Source organism: Podarcis melisellensis, assembly GCF_964234715.1.
Source record: "Podarcis melisellensis genome assembly, chromosome: 9".
Lineage (NCBI taxonomy): Eukaryota > Metazoa > Chordata > Lepidosauria > Squamata > Lacertidae > Podarcis > Podarcis melisellensis.
This window is the reverse complement of record NC_138541.1, coordinates 75,170,466-75,184,014: the sequence shown is the minus strand read 5'-3', so window position 1 is coordinate 75,184,014 and position 13,549 is coordinate 75,170,466. Positions and strand designations below refer to the sequence as shown.

Genomic DNA, 13,549 nt, shown 5'->3' with positions numbered 1-13,549 from the left:
CTCGCCGGAAACTGTCACGCCGAGAGGCCAGACGACGTGTTTCCGTTAAAGAGCTTTTATGTTGGAAACGATTCCGAAAGCAGCCACTTTCGGATTCTACTAGTGATTGACGCAGCCATGCTGGAGGGGCTCCGTCACAGGCAGAGGTTTGAAACCTGATCAAACTCTGAGGGACTTGCATTTTACGCACAAGCAGCTCATCGTCCCATCACAGCAATCCGAAAGTCACCGAAAGCCAGCTTGTGCAGGGAGAAGCATCATGAGCAACCCAGCCGGAACCGGAGGAGCAGGAGCAGCTGGAGGGGGTCCAAGCCTGGAAGAAAGGTACAGGGCGTTGGAGATCCAGTTGGCGCTGCAAACGGCGAGGCTTGAGGAGAGGAGGGCTCAGGATGCAGAAAAGGGAAAGGAGAAAACCACCCCGCTCGCCAGAAAGGTGCCAGGATTGGTGCAGAAATTCGGGGGGGATCCCAGGAACTATCATGCCTTTAGAACAGAGATGCAATACGCTCTAAACTTGCAGTTTGATGACTTCCCCGACGAGGAATCGCGAGTGGCTTTTGTGATTGGCCATCTCGAATCCGGGGCGAAGGATTGGGTTAGACCCCTGATGGCAGTGAATAATGAGATCCTAAAGGACACGAGGAAGTTTTTTCGTGCCATGGACCTGATGTTTTCCAGCGATATTGAGCAGGGGGTGGTGCGAAGGCAGTTAATGGCTTGCCAGCAAGGAAGCAGATCTGTCCGTGAGTACTGGACTGAGTTTACTATGCTGATTCATAAATTGGGGTGGGACCTATCGGCGGAGCCCATCCAAATGCTTTTCGAAGAGGGGCTTTCTTCACCCGTCAAAGATGAGCTTTCCCGGGGGCCCAGGGCGGAGTCTATGGATCAGTTAACCAAATCTGCGCTGTGCATAGGAGCGCGCCAGGAGGCGAGGGCTTTGGAAAAGCGGGAAGGGAAAGGAGACCGTTGGAGGGAGTTCCGCATTCCAGACATTCCAGAGCCACCTTTCCCGCCGGCAGAGCCGATGGAAGTTGGAACAGCGCGGGCGCGCGCAGTTTCAAATCCCAGTGAAGGGCGGAAGAAGGAGGGAAGGAGCGCCAAGAGATGTTATCTCTGCCAACAGCCAGGGCACTTTGCCAGAGTCTGCCCACAAAGAAAGGAATGGCAAGGGATGGCAGGAGCTGTTGGGGGAAAGGAAGAGGAAGGCAAGGAGCAAGTAAAAGCCAACGCCTGGCTGCCACCGTCGGGGCACAGCAGCCAGGCCAAAGAGCAGTGAAAGTGCCCATGCCGGAACCTCCCAGACCCGCTTTAGTGATAGAGGTGTTACTAGAACTGCCAAACGGACACCCACTAAAGATCAAGTCGCTTTTGGATTCAGGCAGCTCCTGTAATTTCATGAGTAAGGAGTTTGCAGCTGAGCACCAGATACAGACCATCCCTTTAAGTAACCCCTTGCAGGTGACTACGATTGACGGCAGAGAGCTGTTGGGGGGAGAAGTTAGCCAACAGACTGTCCCGATGATAATGAGGGTGGCAAGGCACACCGAACAGATAGCGTTTAATGTGGCCATCCTGGGAGGAGCACCCATCATTTTGGGGATGAGCTGGCTGGCGCTACACGATCCGCTAGTGGGCTGGCATCAGAGGGTGGTCTCCTTTGGGTCAGCGCATTGCCTAGAACACTGCAAGGAGGGGAAGGTTTCGGGAGGAGACAGAGTCACCCTAGCCGGGATGGAAGTAATGGACAAAGGGAAGGTGCCCCCGCAATACGCAGATCTGAGCAACGTATTCAGCGAAAGGGAAGCAGACAAACTGCCACCGCATAGACCCTTTGACTGTCAAATCAACCTACTCCCTGGGGCCCAACTCCCAGTAGGCAAGCTGTACGCCATGTCAGACAGGGAGATGCAGGAGCTGAGGGAGTTCATTGACAAAAACCTGAAGCGAGGTTTCATCAGAGAGTCCCGAGCGGTGGGGGGCAGCCCAGTGTTTTTTGTGGACAAAAAGAACACAGACAAACCGAGACTGGTGTGTGACTTTAGGGCCCTCAATGCAGTGTCGGAGCCCCTGGCTTTCCCTATGCCCCGAATTGATGACATTTTGACCAGAGTAAGGAAGGGAAAGATTTTTACAAAGCTGGACCTGCGGGGGGCGTACAATCTGATACGCATAAGGAAGGGAGATGAATGGAAGACCACCATGTTTACCCCTTTGGGAGCCTTTGAATACCTCGTTATGCCCTTCGGTCTACAAGGGGGCTCCGCGTGTTTTCAAGCTTTTATAAACCACGTTCTGGGACCTTTGCTCTACAAGAATTGTGTGGCCTTTTTAGACGACGTGTTGGTGTATTCGGAAGATGAGGAACAGCATGTGAGGGACGTTCGAGAAGTGTTGGGCAGGCTGCAAGCCAACCAGCTGTGGGTGAAACTGGAGAAGTGCCAGTTTCATACCAAGGAGGTGGAATTCCTGGGGTACCGCTTGTCAGACAAGGGATTGGCCATGGATCCAGGCAAGGTCCAAGCGGTACTGGAATGGAAGACACCGAAGACCAAGAAGGACGTGCAAAGATTCTTGGGGTTTGGGAACTTTTATCGGAAGTTCATCAAGAACTTTGCCCACTTGACGGCGCCCATCACCGACTGCCTCAGCAGCAAGAAGAAATTTGTTTGGACGGTAGAGGCGGATCGAGCCTTTGAAGAACTGAAAAGGGCTTTCGCCTCGGAAGAACAACTTCTGCATGTGGATTTACGAAAACCCATGAGAGTGGAAACCGATGCATCCGACCGGGCGGTAGGGGCGGTCCTTCTTCAACCGGGGAGGAGTGCGTCGGAGTGGAGACCGTGTGCCTTCTTCTCGCGGAAGCTGAATAAATCCGAGAGGAATTACACGGTGTATGACAGGGAACTACTTGCCATTCACGAAGCATTCCGGAGGTGGAGACATTTATTAATTGGGGCACAACACAAGGTGCAAGTGTGCACCGACCACAAGAATTTAGAGTATTGGAGAACAGCTCGAGTGCTCAACCAACGACAAGTGAGATGGGCACAGGAATTCTCCAAATTCAACTTTGAAATTTGTTATGTGCCAGGCCCAGAAAACGTCAGGGCGGACGCGCTCTCACGCAAACCAGAGTATTGGGAAGGGGAGGGGGTGATCGAAGAGAGACATGTCATCCCTGAGGACCGCTGGGTGTGTGGGGCGGCGCTGGTGGGGCAACGAGAACTGGTAGAGGAAACGGAAAATGATGAATATGCCCAGGATAAGCTCAGAGGTCTCAGGGGGGAGGGCGAGAGCCCCGGAGGTTTTGAGGAAAGAAATGGGGGCATTGTATTACAAAGGGGCACTGTATATACCCGAAGGTGAATTGAGGGGGAGAGTACTCAAGCAGTTGCATGATAGCCCCACGGCGGGACATTTTGGACAACACAAGACCATGTGGTTGGTTACCAGGGAATTTTGGTGGCCTAAGGTGAGGGAAGATGTAAGGGAGTATGTAAGAGGGTGTGACCAATGTCAGCGAGCCAAAGGGGAAAGAAGGGCGCCGGCAGGGTTATTAGAACCATTACCCACACCAGAACGGCCTTGGGAAGCGATATCAATAGATTTTATGACGGATCTGCCAAAGTCCAAGGGGAAAACAGCCATCATGGTAGTAGTAGACCTGTTAACTAAGATGTGCCACTTTGTAGCATGCTCACATGCAGTCACAGCGGAAGAAACAGCGAAGTTGTTTGTAGAACACATCTTTAGGTTGCACGGGGCTCCCTTGAGGGTGATCTCAGATCGCGGCAAACAATTTACTTCCAGGTTCTGGAGGAAGCTCATGAGCTTGCTGCACGTGGAAGTCAATTTTTCAACTGCCCGGCACCCTGAAACCAACGGGCAGGCGGAAAGAGCAAATGGCATTCTTCAACAATATCTGAGGTGTTATGTCAATGACAGAGAGAACGATTGGGTCGAAAAGTTGGCGTTGGCAGAATTTGCCTACAATAATGCGGAGAATGTGTCCACAGGGATGAGTCCCTTTTTGGCTAATTACGGGTGTCACCCCAGGGCATTTCCAGGGGAAGGAGGGGAGAGATGGAGCGTCCCAGCGGCTGAACATTTTGTAGAAGAGATGGAAGCGATCCATCATCAGCTCCAGCTCAACTTAGAAAGGGCTAAGGCACAATATAAGAAGCAGGCAGACAAGAACAGAAGGGAAGGTGAAACCATAAGGGTGGGGGATCAAGTGTGGTTGTCAACCCAAGGGTTGCCGTTCAAAGGGGGTTGTAAGAAATTGAGGCCCAGAAGATTGGGACCCTTTGAGGTCATTCAGCAGGTCAACCCGGTAGCTTTCAAACTCCGATTACCCAACCACATGAAATTGCACCCAGTGTTCCACAGGTCGTTACTGTCACCATACAGGGGGGGACGTGAAGGGGAGTACGTCAGGGGACCAGCCTTGGAAGAGAGGGAACGCCGCAACCATGTAGCGGAAATCCTCGATTCCAGGTGGAAGGGAAATCAGGTGGAGTATTTGGTGGCGTGGGAAGGGGAACCGGAGTCAGAAAACACCTGGGTGAATGCAGAGGAAGTCAATGACGAGGTTTTAACAGAAACGTTCCACCAAAGGTTCCCGAGGAAACCTCAGCCGATAGCAAGGTTTAGGAGGGAGTATTTCGGCACCACCGATGAGGAAGAGGAAATGGAAGGGTTCGCGGAGTCGGAGTTGGAAGAGGGAGTGGACTCTGATGACGAAGATTACCGAGAGAGTAGGAACAGCAACAAGTGGAGGGAAGTGTTCGCGACGTCGGAAGACGAAGGAGGTTCTTTCAGGGGTTTTACCTCCTCACCGCCAGTAGGGGAGGAGACGGGAGGGGGTGAAGGGGGCCCTGGAGGGGAGGTGGATGTCAGGGAACTGCCATCTAAAGCGCCGGGGGCGCAAAGGCTCACTGAGGTTGAGAGAGGAGTAGCAGCGGAAGAGGGAACCAGTAGAGGGCGAGCAAGAACTCCAAGGGAAAGTGAGTCGGAGGGATGGCTCAGAGACGCTTCCAGCGAAAACAGTGGGGAGGTCTCAGGACCTCCTATAGGGACACCCACACCTCGCCGGAAACTGTCACGCCGAGAGGCCAGACGACGTGTTTCCGTTAAAGAGCTTTTATGTTGGAAACGATTCCGAAAGCAGCCACTTTCGGATTCTACTAGTGATTGACGCAGCCATGCTGGAGGGGCTCCGTCACAGGCAGAGGTTTGAAACCTGATCAAACTCTGAGGGACTTGCATTTTACGCACAAGCAGCTCATCGTCCCATCACATGTATGTTGAATGTTTTGTTAGAATGTTAAAAGAAGGTTGATCTATTTTTGTTCACATCATTGTAATACTGTGATATGGTAAGAACTAAATGGGAAAAAATGGGGAAAAAGAATGAAAATGTGCACTCCACCACCGAGACCATTCCATTGTAACTATGCAGCCTCCCAAAATTTCAACACCCCTTGCAATGGTTTGACCCTTTTTCGTTTTAACAGTACAAATTCTACAGTCACCCTCCATATCTCCTCAAAATCATTTATTCTGCATATTCCCTGTCTTACCTTAACATGAATATCTATATCCCACACCTCTTTATACGACTCTTCCATTTTATATTCTGCTTGCCCTTTCCACTTCCTAGCTATAATAACTCGTGCAGCCGTCGGTAAATTTGTGAACCTCCCGCCCCATCGTAAATTGATAATAATGCTACCTCTGGACTTTTGGTAAGCTTTAACCCAGTGATTTCTGATATCTCCTTTAAAACCCTTTGCCAAAAAATTGTACATATTTACACCCCCACCACATGTGTAGAGTTCTTCTTAATGTCAGCTATCATCTATGGATTAATTCATCAGCTGTTGTAGTACAGTCTCAGAACAGAATCAATAAACTCACAAGAATGTAATTTTTGGGGAGGAAAATTTGATAATTGATTTTTAAATTCTGTGGGGTTGACCTTTTTGAGTTCATTGTGATTTTTTTTTTTTACTATAGAACTATCCTTCGGCTACTATGTGTGCCTAGAATGCACAGTTCAAGGTCCAGATTAAATAGAATGAAGAGCTAATTGCTGAGGCAATTTGAAAGGTTCCTTGAAAGGTTCTGGGTTCTTTATGCCAGAAATGCTCTTAGCCCAGAACCAGAATCTAATGCCTTAAATATAAATAGATCCCAAATCCTGTCATTATGGTTCCATATCAGAACTGCAGGCGGAGGTTCTTTCCACAGACACCTGAGAGACTTTATCCAGTCTGTTTTTACAGTCCACCTCCACAGAACTTTGAATTGTAGGAGACGGGAACATTGCCTGCACTTCATTAACCTCAAAAGCTGCTTGTCTGCTTTTGTTTCCAGCTGTTTGGTTCATTTACGAACTAGAAAGATGGTGTGTATCTTTTTAATAAGAAAATGTTTTTCTTCATCTATATATTTATTTTTCATAGTTTTCAGATGCCTTTCATGGTTCATAAATTAACCTTTCAAAATGAATGGATTTTGGAGCAATGGTTTGCCAAGTCAGACATCATGTAAAATCACAGTTCAGCTTCTTTAACTCTAGTTTCAATTGAGCCAAAATCTTTGGGGACCTAAACGTATTTCCAGACCAACAGAGCCATACTTTATGGGAGGAAGATTCCTGAACAGTGCAGATAAACTAGAGACATTGGCTATATTGTTGATGCAACTTGTTTGCTTGCATTCATTAGCAATTCCTTGATCTTTTGGCTGGAGATGAAGAAGAGCACGCTGTACTCTTGTGCAATTATTTTCTTGCTCTTGGCAAAAAGGCTTGGCTTTTAATTGGAAATGCGATTCCTGAGGTAAGTCAGGAATTTATTTATACTCCAACAAACTTCCACATGCCTGAGAATGCAGTACACACGCTGAATGAATTGCGTCACAAATAATGGTCAGATTTATATTGTAGTCAAACTTTTAAAGCAACTTTGTCGGACAAAGGCATGATGCAAGCAAAACTCTGGTTTTGATATTGTTATCAATAAAAAAAATTAGTGGTTGCAACTTAATCTTCTTCAGATGGAATTGAATGGTATTGCATGGATCACATACCTGGTTGTACTAGACTAGGCTATTTGCAAAGACCCATAATAAGATAGAGATATCTTCCCCTGCTTCCTAATGCTGGTCTAAGTTACATGGCAAATTTACTGTTTGTTCTCAGCCCTACAAATTTCCCCAGAGAATATGGATATTTGCCTAGAGTTGAAGATAAGTACATAGTCCTCTCAGGTGTTCAAAGCACCTCACATTTACTATCTTCTTGTAGTTCTCAAATACACCCTCATAGGAGGAAGAGATTACTTATCTCCTGCTGAGGCTAAGAGAGATGAGTTGCCTAAAGCCATCTTGTGAGTTCATGAAAGAGGAAATAATTCAAAACAAGGAATTATTGGTCTGTAGCTAAGAGCCTTATCCATTATACTTACAACACCCTGTCTCCACCCTCCAAGTTAAAACACCTTAAATCTTAGTAGACAGTTTGTGCTTCAACATGAGGCCTGCTAAAGAAAAACTTAATTTTTAAAAACTTGGAAGATTGGTGCATACAACCTGTTACAGAAATCCTTACATTGTAGAATCTCTTAGATTTTACTCTGTGCAACATTTAGCAGCCCCTGCCAAGGCAGCGTGAAACTGCAAGCCTGTGAGTAATTGGAAAGTCCTGATCTTGCATTGGACAGAATTCATTAATACCAAAGAACTGGATACAAAATATGGAAAATAGTATTGTTTCATTGGACAAACTTCTGTTGGCAATGGAGTAGACAGGTTTCCAGTTACATGGAATTCTTCACTGTGCAAAATGGGGAACTAGTTCATCCTGTTTAGCGGCTTAGCAAAAATAATATTTTTTCAGCGTATGAATTGCAGATATAATCCCCAGTGTGTGTGCTTGGTAGCCTTCACAGAGGCTACTGCAGAGAAAATGAGCTGAAACTTATATCACATACATCAGCTGCACCCACTACTAAGTTCTGAGGGGGGGGGCATGCATGTAAAATGTAAATATATCCTGCATTGGAAAAGCAAGGTTTGAAGGAACGTGACAATTATTTCCAGGGACCAACAGCATATTTACTAACTTGGGAGCAGAATCAGTATGTGATCTGGAATCCAAGTTGTGGCCGTTTTTATGGACAGTATGATGCCTTCTGCCCCTTGCAGAGTGTGGGCTGCCTCATTTCCTGTGACAATGTAAGTAATTCACATCTCTCTATCTGCCATTCTTTGAACTTACAAAGCTGCCTTATAGTGAGTCAGACCATTCATTCATTTAGGCCAGGATTGTTGACTGATGGCAGGTGCTCTGGTCAGCTGTTCAAAGAGAGTGGGGGGAAATTCCACTGGCTCTTCCATGAATCAAAGTTAACTCAAACAGAGGGCAGAAGTAGTACTGATTTGTGGTTAAGATGAAGAAAGTAACTTTAAAAGTTCTCTTTCAGGTTTGGTTCAATATTCAACAATATGATTCTCCACTAAGAATAAACTTTGATGTCAGCAAACCAAAATTCTGGAAACCCTTTTTTTCAAGAAGTTTACCATTTCCTGGTCTCTCCAGTGTGCAGGTATTAGGATTTTTTATTTTATAGGGCTGCATAGAAATAATATCTGCATCCTTTCATCTGTATCTGAAATTGTTTTGACCTTAAGGGAGAGATTACAGGACAGATACGTTAAAGAACTGTAACAAAATGAGAGGTAAAACTTATTTTACTATTTTAGGAAATGCAATAATGAATTTTGCTTGCTGAAAACATTTGCATGTGGTTTGTTCCACAAACTGGATACCAATTAAGACTGCATTCCTACCTTATTCATAACCATGGAAAATCAGAATGTTTATTATAGTATGCAGATGCTTAAGCCTAGGATAACACTGAGATGATTTTGCAACAAGGAGATGAGGTAATATTTTGTAGTGTGGGAATCGTTCTTCTTAAGTACCCAGAGAAAAACTTCAGTTGCTATATTTGCATTGCCAACTTCTTACTATGTACAGATTATTCCAGATAATCAGGGAGTTGGGAATCTCTCTCCTAAGTTTGGAGTCTAATGTCCATCAGAATTTGGGAACATTATCCAGCTAATGGGAGGGAGTAGAGAAACAATCTGAAGTGCAGCTTTTAGCACAGTACTGAGAATCAGAGAACTGCAAGTTGGATTAAGACAAAAAACTCTGGCTACAGGGACTCTCTGGGGTTCCTGTGTAGGTTTGTAGATTCCCTGCTTGCTGCAAGAGTGCCCACTTTAAGGTGCCTACCACAGGTACAGTTCTCCAGTATAAACGGCCTCGGTCCAGTATACCTGAAGGAGCGACTCCACCCCCATCGTTCTACCTGGACACTGAGGTCCAGCGCCGAGGGCCTTCTGGCAGTTCGATCGCTTGCGAGAAACCAAGTTACAGGGAACCAGGCAGAGGGCCTTTTCGGTAGTTGCACCCGCCCTGTGGAATGGCCTCCCACCAGATGTCAAAGAGAACAACAACTACCAGACTTTTAGAAGACATCTGAAGCTTTTAATGTTGGATGTGTTACAGTATTTTAATATTTTTTGGGAAGCCGCCCAGAGTGGCTGGGGAAGCCCAGCCAGATGGGTGGGGTAGAAATAATAAATTCTTCTTCTCCTTCTTCTCCAGGTCTTGTGGGTGGCAGAGTAGGTGGGTTGAAGTATCAGTATATCCCAGTACATCTTAAAAGCAAGATTGCATATTTCACATTATGTAAATACCAAATTATACCTTACCCCTTCATATTTTGTTAGCCTGACGAACTAGTCTATCAACGGGTGGACAAGACAGCTGCCCTAGAACTGCAGAACAGGTACCCATGTCTATTGAATGTGTTTTGCAACCGCATTTAACCATCTCATGCATCAGATGTCAGGTGTATGGGGTTTTAAGAGGAGAGGCAGTACCTCTGGTCCTTCTGGGGTAGTTTGTCCACCTTTGGACCACATCAGCGAGGCCAAGGGTGGGGGTCCTTGTTATTTGGGCAGCCCAGCACCTCCATACACACTCTGAAGAAAAATGAATGCCAGCAATATCAAATGTCAGTTCCAATTGGATATGGAATCCTTGGTGGTTCCGATTGTGAAATTATTTGATTCATAGCTCTTTTAAGTTCAATACTTTATAAAGGAATCTGGAAAATTCTAGTGACTTGGACTACCGTATTTTTTGCTTTATAAGACGCACTATTTCCCTCCTAAAAAGTAGGGGGAAATGTGTGTGCGTCTTATGGAGTGAATGCAGGCTGCGCAGCTATCCCAGAAGCCAGAACAGTGAGAGGGATCTGTTCTAGCTTCTGGCTTAGCCACGCGAAGCCTCTTCAGGGCACGGAGAGCCTTCATCCCGCTGCCTTGAAGAGGCTGCACAGCTATCCCAGAAGCCAGAACAACGATCCTTCTCATTGTTCTGGCTTCTGGGATTCAGAATATTTTTTTATCTTGTTTTCCTCCTCCAAAAACTAGGTGCGTCTTATGGTCTGGTGCGTCTTATAGAGCGAAAAATACAGCACTTTATTATGCAGCCATTTTGGTTGCCTTGCAATATATTTAGTTTGGCCCTCTCCAGGTTTGACATTCCATAACATCCTGACACACAAATAGCTGAAGAAAACTAGTAAATCAGATGAGCTTAAAGCTTTTATCCCAAGCATCTAGTTTTTTAGATATGTTATTTTACCAGAGGAGCATTCAATAATGTAAGGCTTGGTCCTCCTCCAGTCTGAAATGATGCTTGAGAATTAGGTTTACCACCTCGGTTTCTTACGTAAGCATGTTGTGGAGAAGTCATTGAAATATGGAATGCCTGTGGCATTTCAAATCTGGCTGTAATTGTGGAATTCTAAAGATCTCTAGTGTGCTTGTGAAGCCACAGTTGCACTGGAGCAGCAAAATTTCAAATGCAACTTTTAAAACATTTTAAAATGCAGACTTGAGAAGATACTGAAAGAAAAGATCATGGGTTGGAGGCCAAGACACTTGACACGTTGGAACAGATACTGTACCTCTACCCTTCGACACTTCTTACCTCTGCTGGAAAAAAATCAGGGCAAAGATGTAGAGGATGACCATCAGGCGGAATTACAGAAGCAACTAGGAGATTACAGGGTAATGTATAGAATAACGGCCCCTAGGGAACTGGGAGTTTAGTAACATTACTGGGATTATAGGATAGTGCTTCCCTGCCTCCCCACAGGGTGATGTTTGTATTGGGGCCTAGCAGTAATTCCCTCCACGTGAATGATGAAATCTCTCCATTCTAGCTTGTGATACAGTGAAAGCATTTTGCTGACTTATTTGAAAGTAGTCTAGAAATGTGTCTCTTATGTTAAGTTTTCCAAAGCTAAAAAGTTTTTCTTGCTGGCGAGGGAGGGCATCAACTGGCCAGCAGCATGGGTGGTCCACCTGGGCAAGGGGGGAAGTGTGCTACCTGCTATTGTACTACCATGACAAGTACAGAAGTGTAATGGTGAACAATGCTTCAATCTAAGAGAAAGCTAGCTGTCAAGATACCCCAGTCAACAGAGGTCTTCCCTAGGGCAGGGGAGGGTGATCGGGAGGAAGGCATGCAGTTGATCTGTTTTTCTCCCAGTCATCTTGAGCCAAGAGATTCAATTTACCTTAAGTCAGACATGGCCATACTTGGCCCTCCAGATGTTTTTTGGGACTACAATTCTCATCATCCCTGACCACTGGTCCTGATAGCTAGGGATGATGGGAGTTGTAGTCCCAACACATCTGGAGAGCCAAGTTTGGCCATGCCTGCCTTAAGTGGAAGGGCTGGCCCATAATTGCAGAATGTATATGGCATCATTGCATTCATCATAACATCTACAGTGGAACCTCGGGAGACAAACGGCTCTAAACTTGAACGTTTTGGCTCCTGAGTGATTGTTCCAGTTTTTAAATGGTTTTCGGAAGCTGAACGTCCAGTGCAGCTTCCGATTAACTGCAGGATGCTCCTGCAACCAATCAGAAGCCACGCCTTGGAAGTTGAACATTTTGGAAGTTGAACGGACTTCCGGAATGGATTCCGTTCGACTTCCAAGGTACGACTGTATTTCATTTTCTTAGTGGCCAACTGAGTCCAGAGGTGGTATTGTGGGTAAATTGACAAATTTTTACATTTTCCCCTCTTACTTGCAGGTGTCAGGATTTCCTATCCACATGGCATTTTCAGAAGTTACACCTTTAGTGGAGGCGGTGTATAGTACTGGAGTTCATAGCATTGATGTTCCAAACATAGAGTTTGCATTAGCTGTGTATGTTCATGCATACCCTAAAAACATTCTTTCAGTGTGGATTTATGTTGCTTCACTGGTTCGTAATAGGTAAGAGTTACTCAGACTCACTTTTTACTTCTAGTATTTAAATTCATTAGTATCATCTTATGATTTTGTATTAAACTCTAGATTATTAAAATGTGCAGATTAAAATGCTGGAAGGAGTCTCTTAATTTGATGAGTTTTCTGCAATGCCCCATTAAAGCTGTATAAAACCTTTCGGCTCCAGCCACACTGGAAATCATGTGCTCAAACCCCCTGAAGCCATGCTGTGCTATGTATTCACAATTAGGCCAAGCAGCGTAGCAGGTTATTTTCTTGTGATTAAGAATTGCCATAGCAAAGCCAAGCTGCAGAAGACACTTGCTTACCTCTGGTGAAAGGAAATATGTAAGATGTTTAAATTCCTCCTGACTTACTGCCATGTCTGTATGGGTTACTCACTCATCAACTTGACATGTGAAATGCTCTAGGAAGTCAAGGTAGCTATAAGGTGGCACCTTATTCTCACTGCTCCCATATGGCAGTATCAGCACAGAAAAGGTATTTGCCTAGTCCTGGCAGCAGTCTGAAGTAAAACAAATTCCTGGCCCTCCCCCATATCAAGGAACATCTTCATATTTTCTACCCAGGGCCTCTGATGCACAAAGTGAATGCTGCTTTTGCTGGAACACAGCTAAAATGTAACAGGGCAGGCATATGATTTCTACATACAGAATGGTTGATGATAAGGACCATTTAAAGATGCTACACAAGAGGTGGGACCAATCTGTCTATTGGTTTAACACTGTCTGTACTGCAGATACCTTTCCCGTTTATAGGCTAACAATTAAAACTCAGGGTCAAGATACAAAATTAAAGAGATGGGATGAAACGTCTGTTATTGTCCCTAAATTTCATTCCAGTTGTGGCAGAAAGTTTTGTGCAAATTCATCTTCAGCTTAATGCCATACACAGTTGGAGAGCTCTAGTTCACTTGATGTGCAAACGCAGCAGTTACTCATACTGCAGCAGTACAGTCTGACCGTCTCTTGTGCGGAGGTTCCATTCCTGGGGTAAAACGTCTAGGGGAAAGCATGTATACTCAAACCACTCCCCTGGAACCATTGTGCAAGCATGCTTACCTTTGCGGAGCCATGCACTGAGTAGGCCTTGCCCACCTCGCCCACCCCCACCCCCCAAATGCAGGGGACAACTTGGATTGGCCACACACA

The 13,549-nt window shown here is 45.7% G+C and overlaps 1 protein-coding gene across 3 annotated transcripts in view; it reads left to right on the top strand.

Annotated features, from left to right (window-relative positions):
- CC2D2A (coiled-coil and C2 domain containing 2A) overlaps window positions 1-13,549 on the top strand; it is a gene marked incomplete at its 3' end in the record, with an annotated part of 75,099 nt that overhangs the window by 47,271 nt on the left and 14,279 nt on the right. For 2 of the 3 annotated variants that reach the window (XM_081925538.1, XM_081925537.1), the window contains 6 exons: window positions 6,735-6,848; window positions 8,110-8,244; window positions 8,493-8,615; window positions 9,811-9,869; window positions 10,983-11,160; window positions 12,199-13,234. In XM_081925538.1, the coding sequence (XP_081781664.1) occupies window positions 6,735-6,848; window positions 8,110-8,244; window positions 8,493-8,615; window positions 9,811-9,869; window positions 10,983-11,160; window positions 12,199-12,387 (798 nt within the window). Of the gene's footprint in view, window positions 1-6,734; window positions 6,849-8,109; window positions 8,245-8,492; window positions 8,616-9,810; window positions 9,870-10,982; window positions 11,161-12,198; window positions 13,235-13,549 lie in introns of those variants that run through there. The other variant, XM_081925536.1, reaches the window with a different exon arrangement.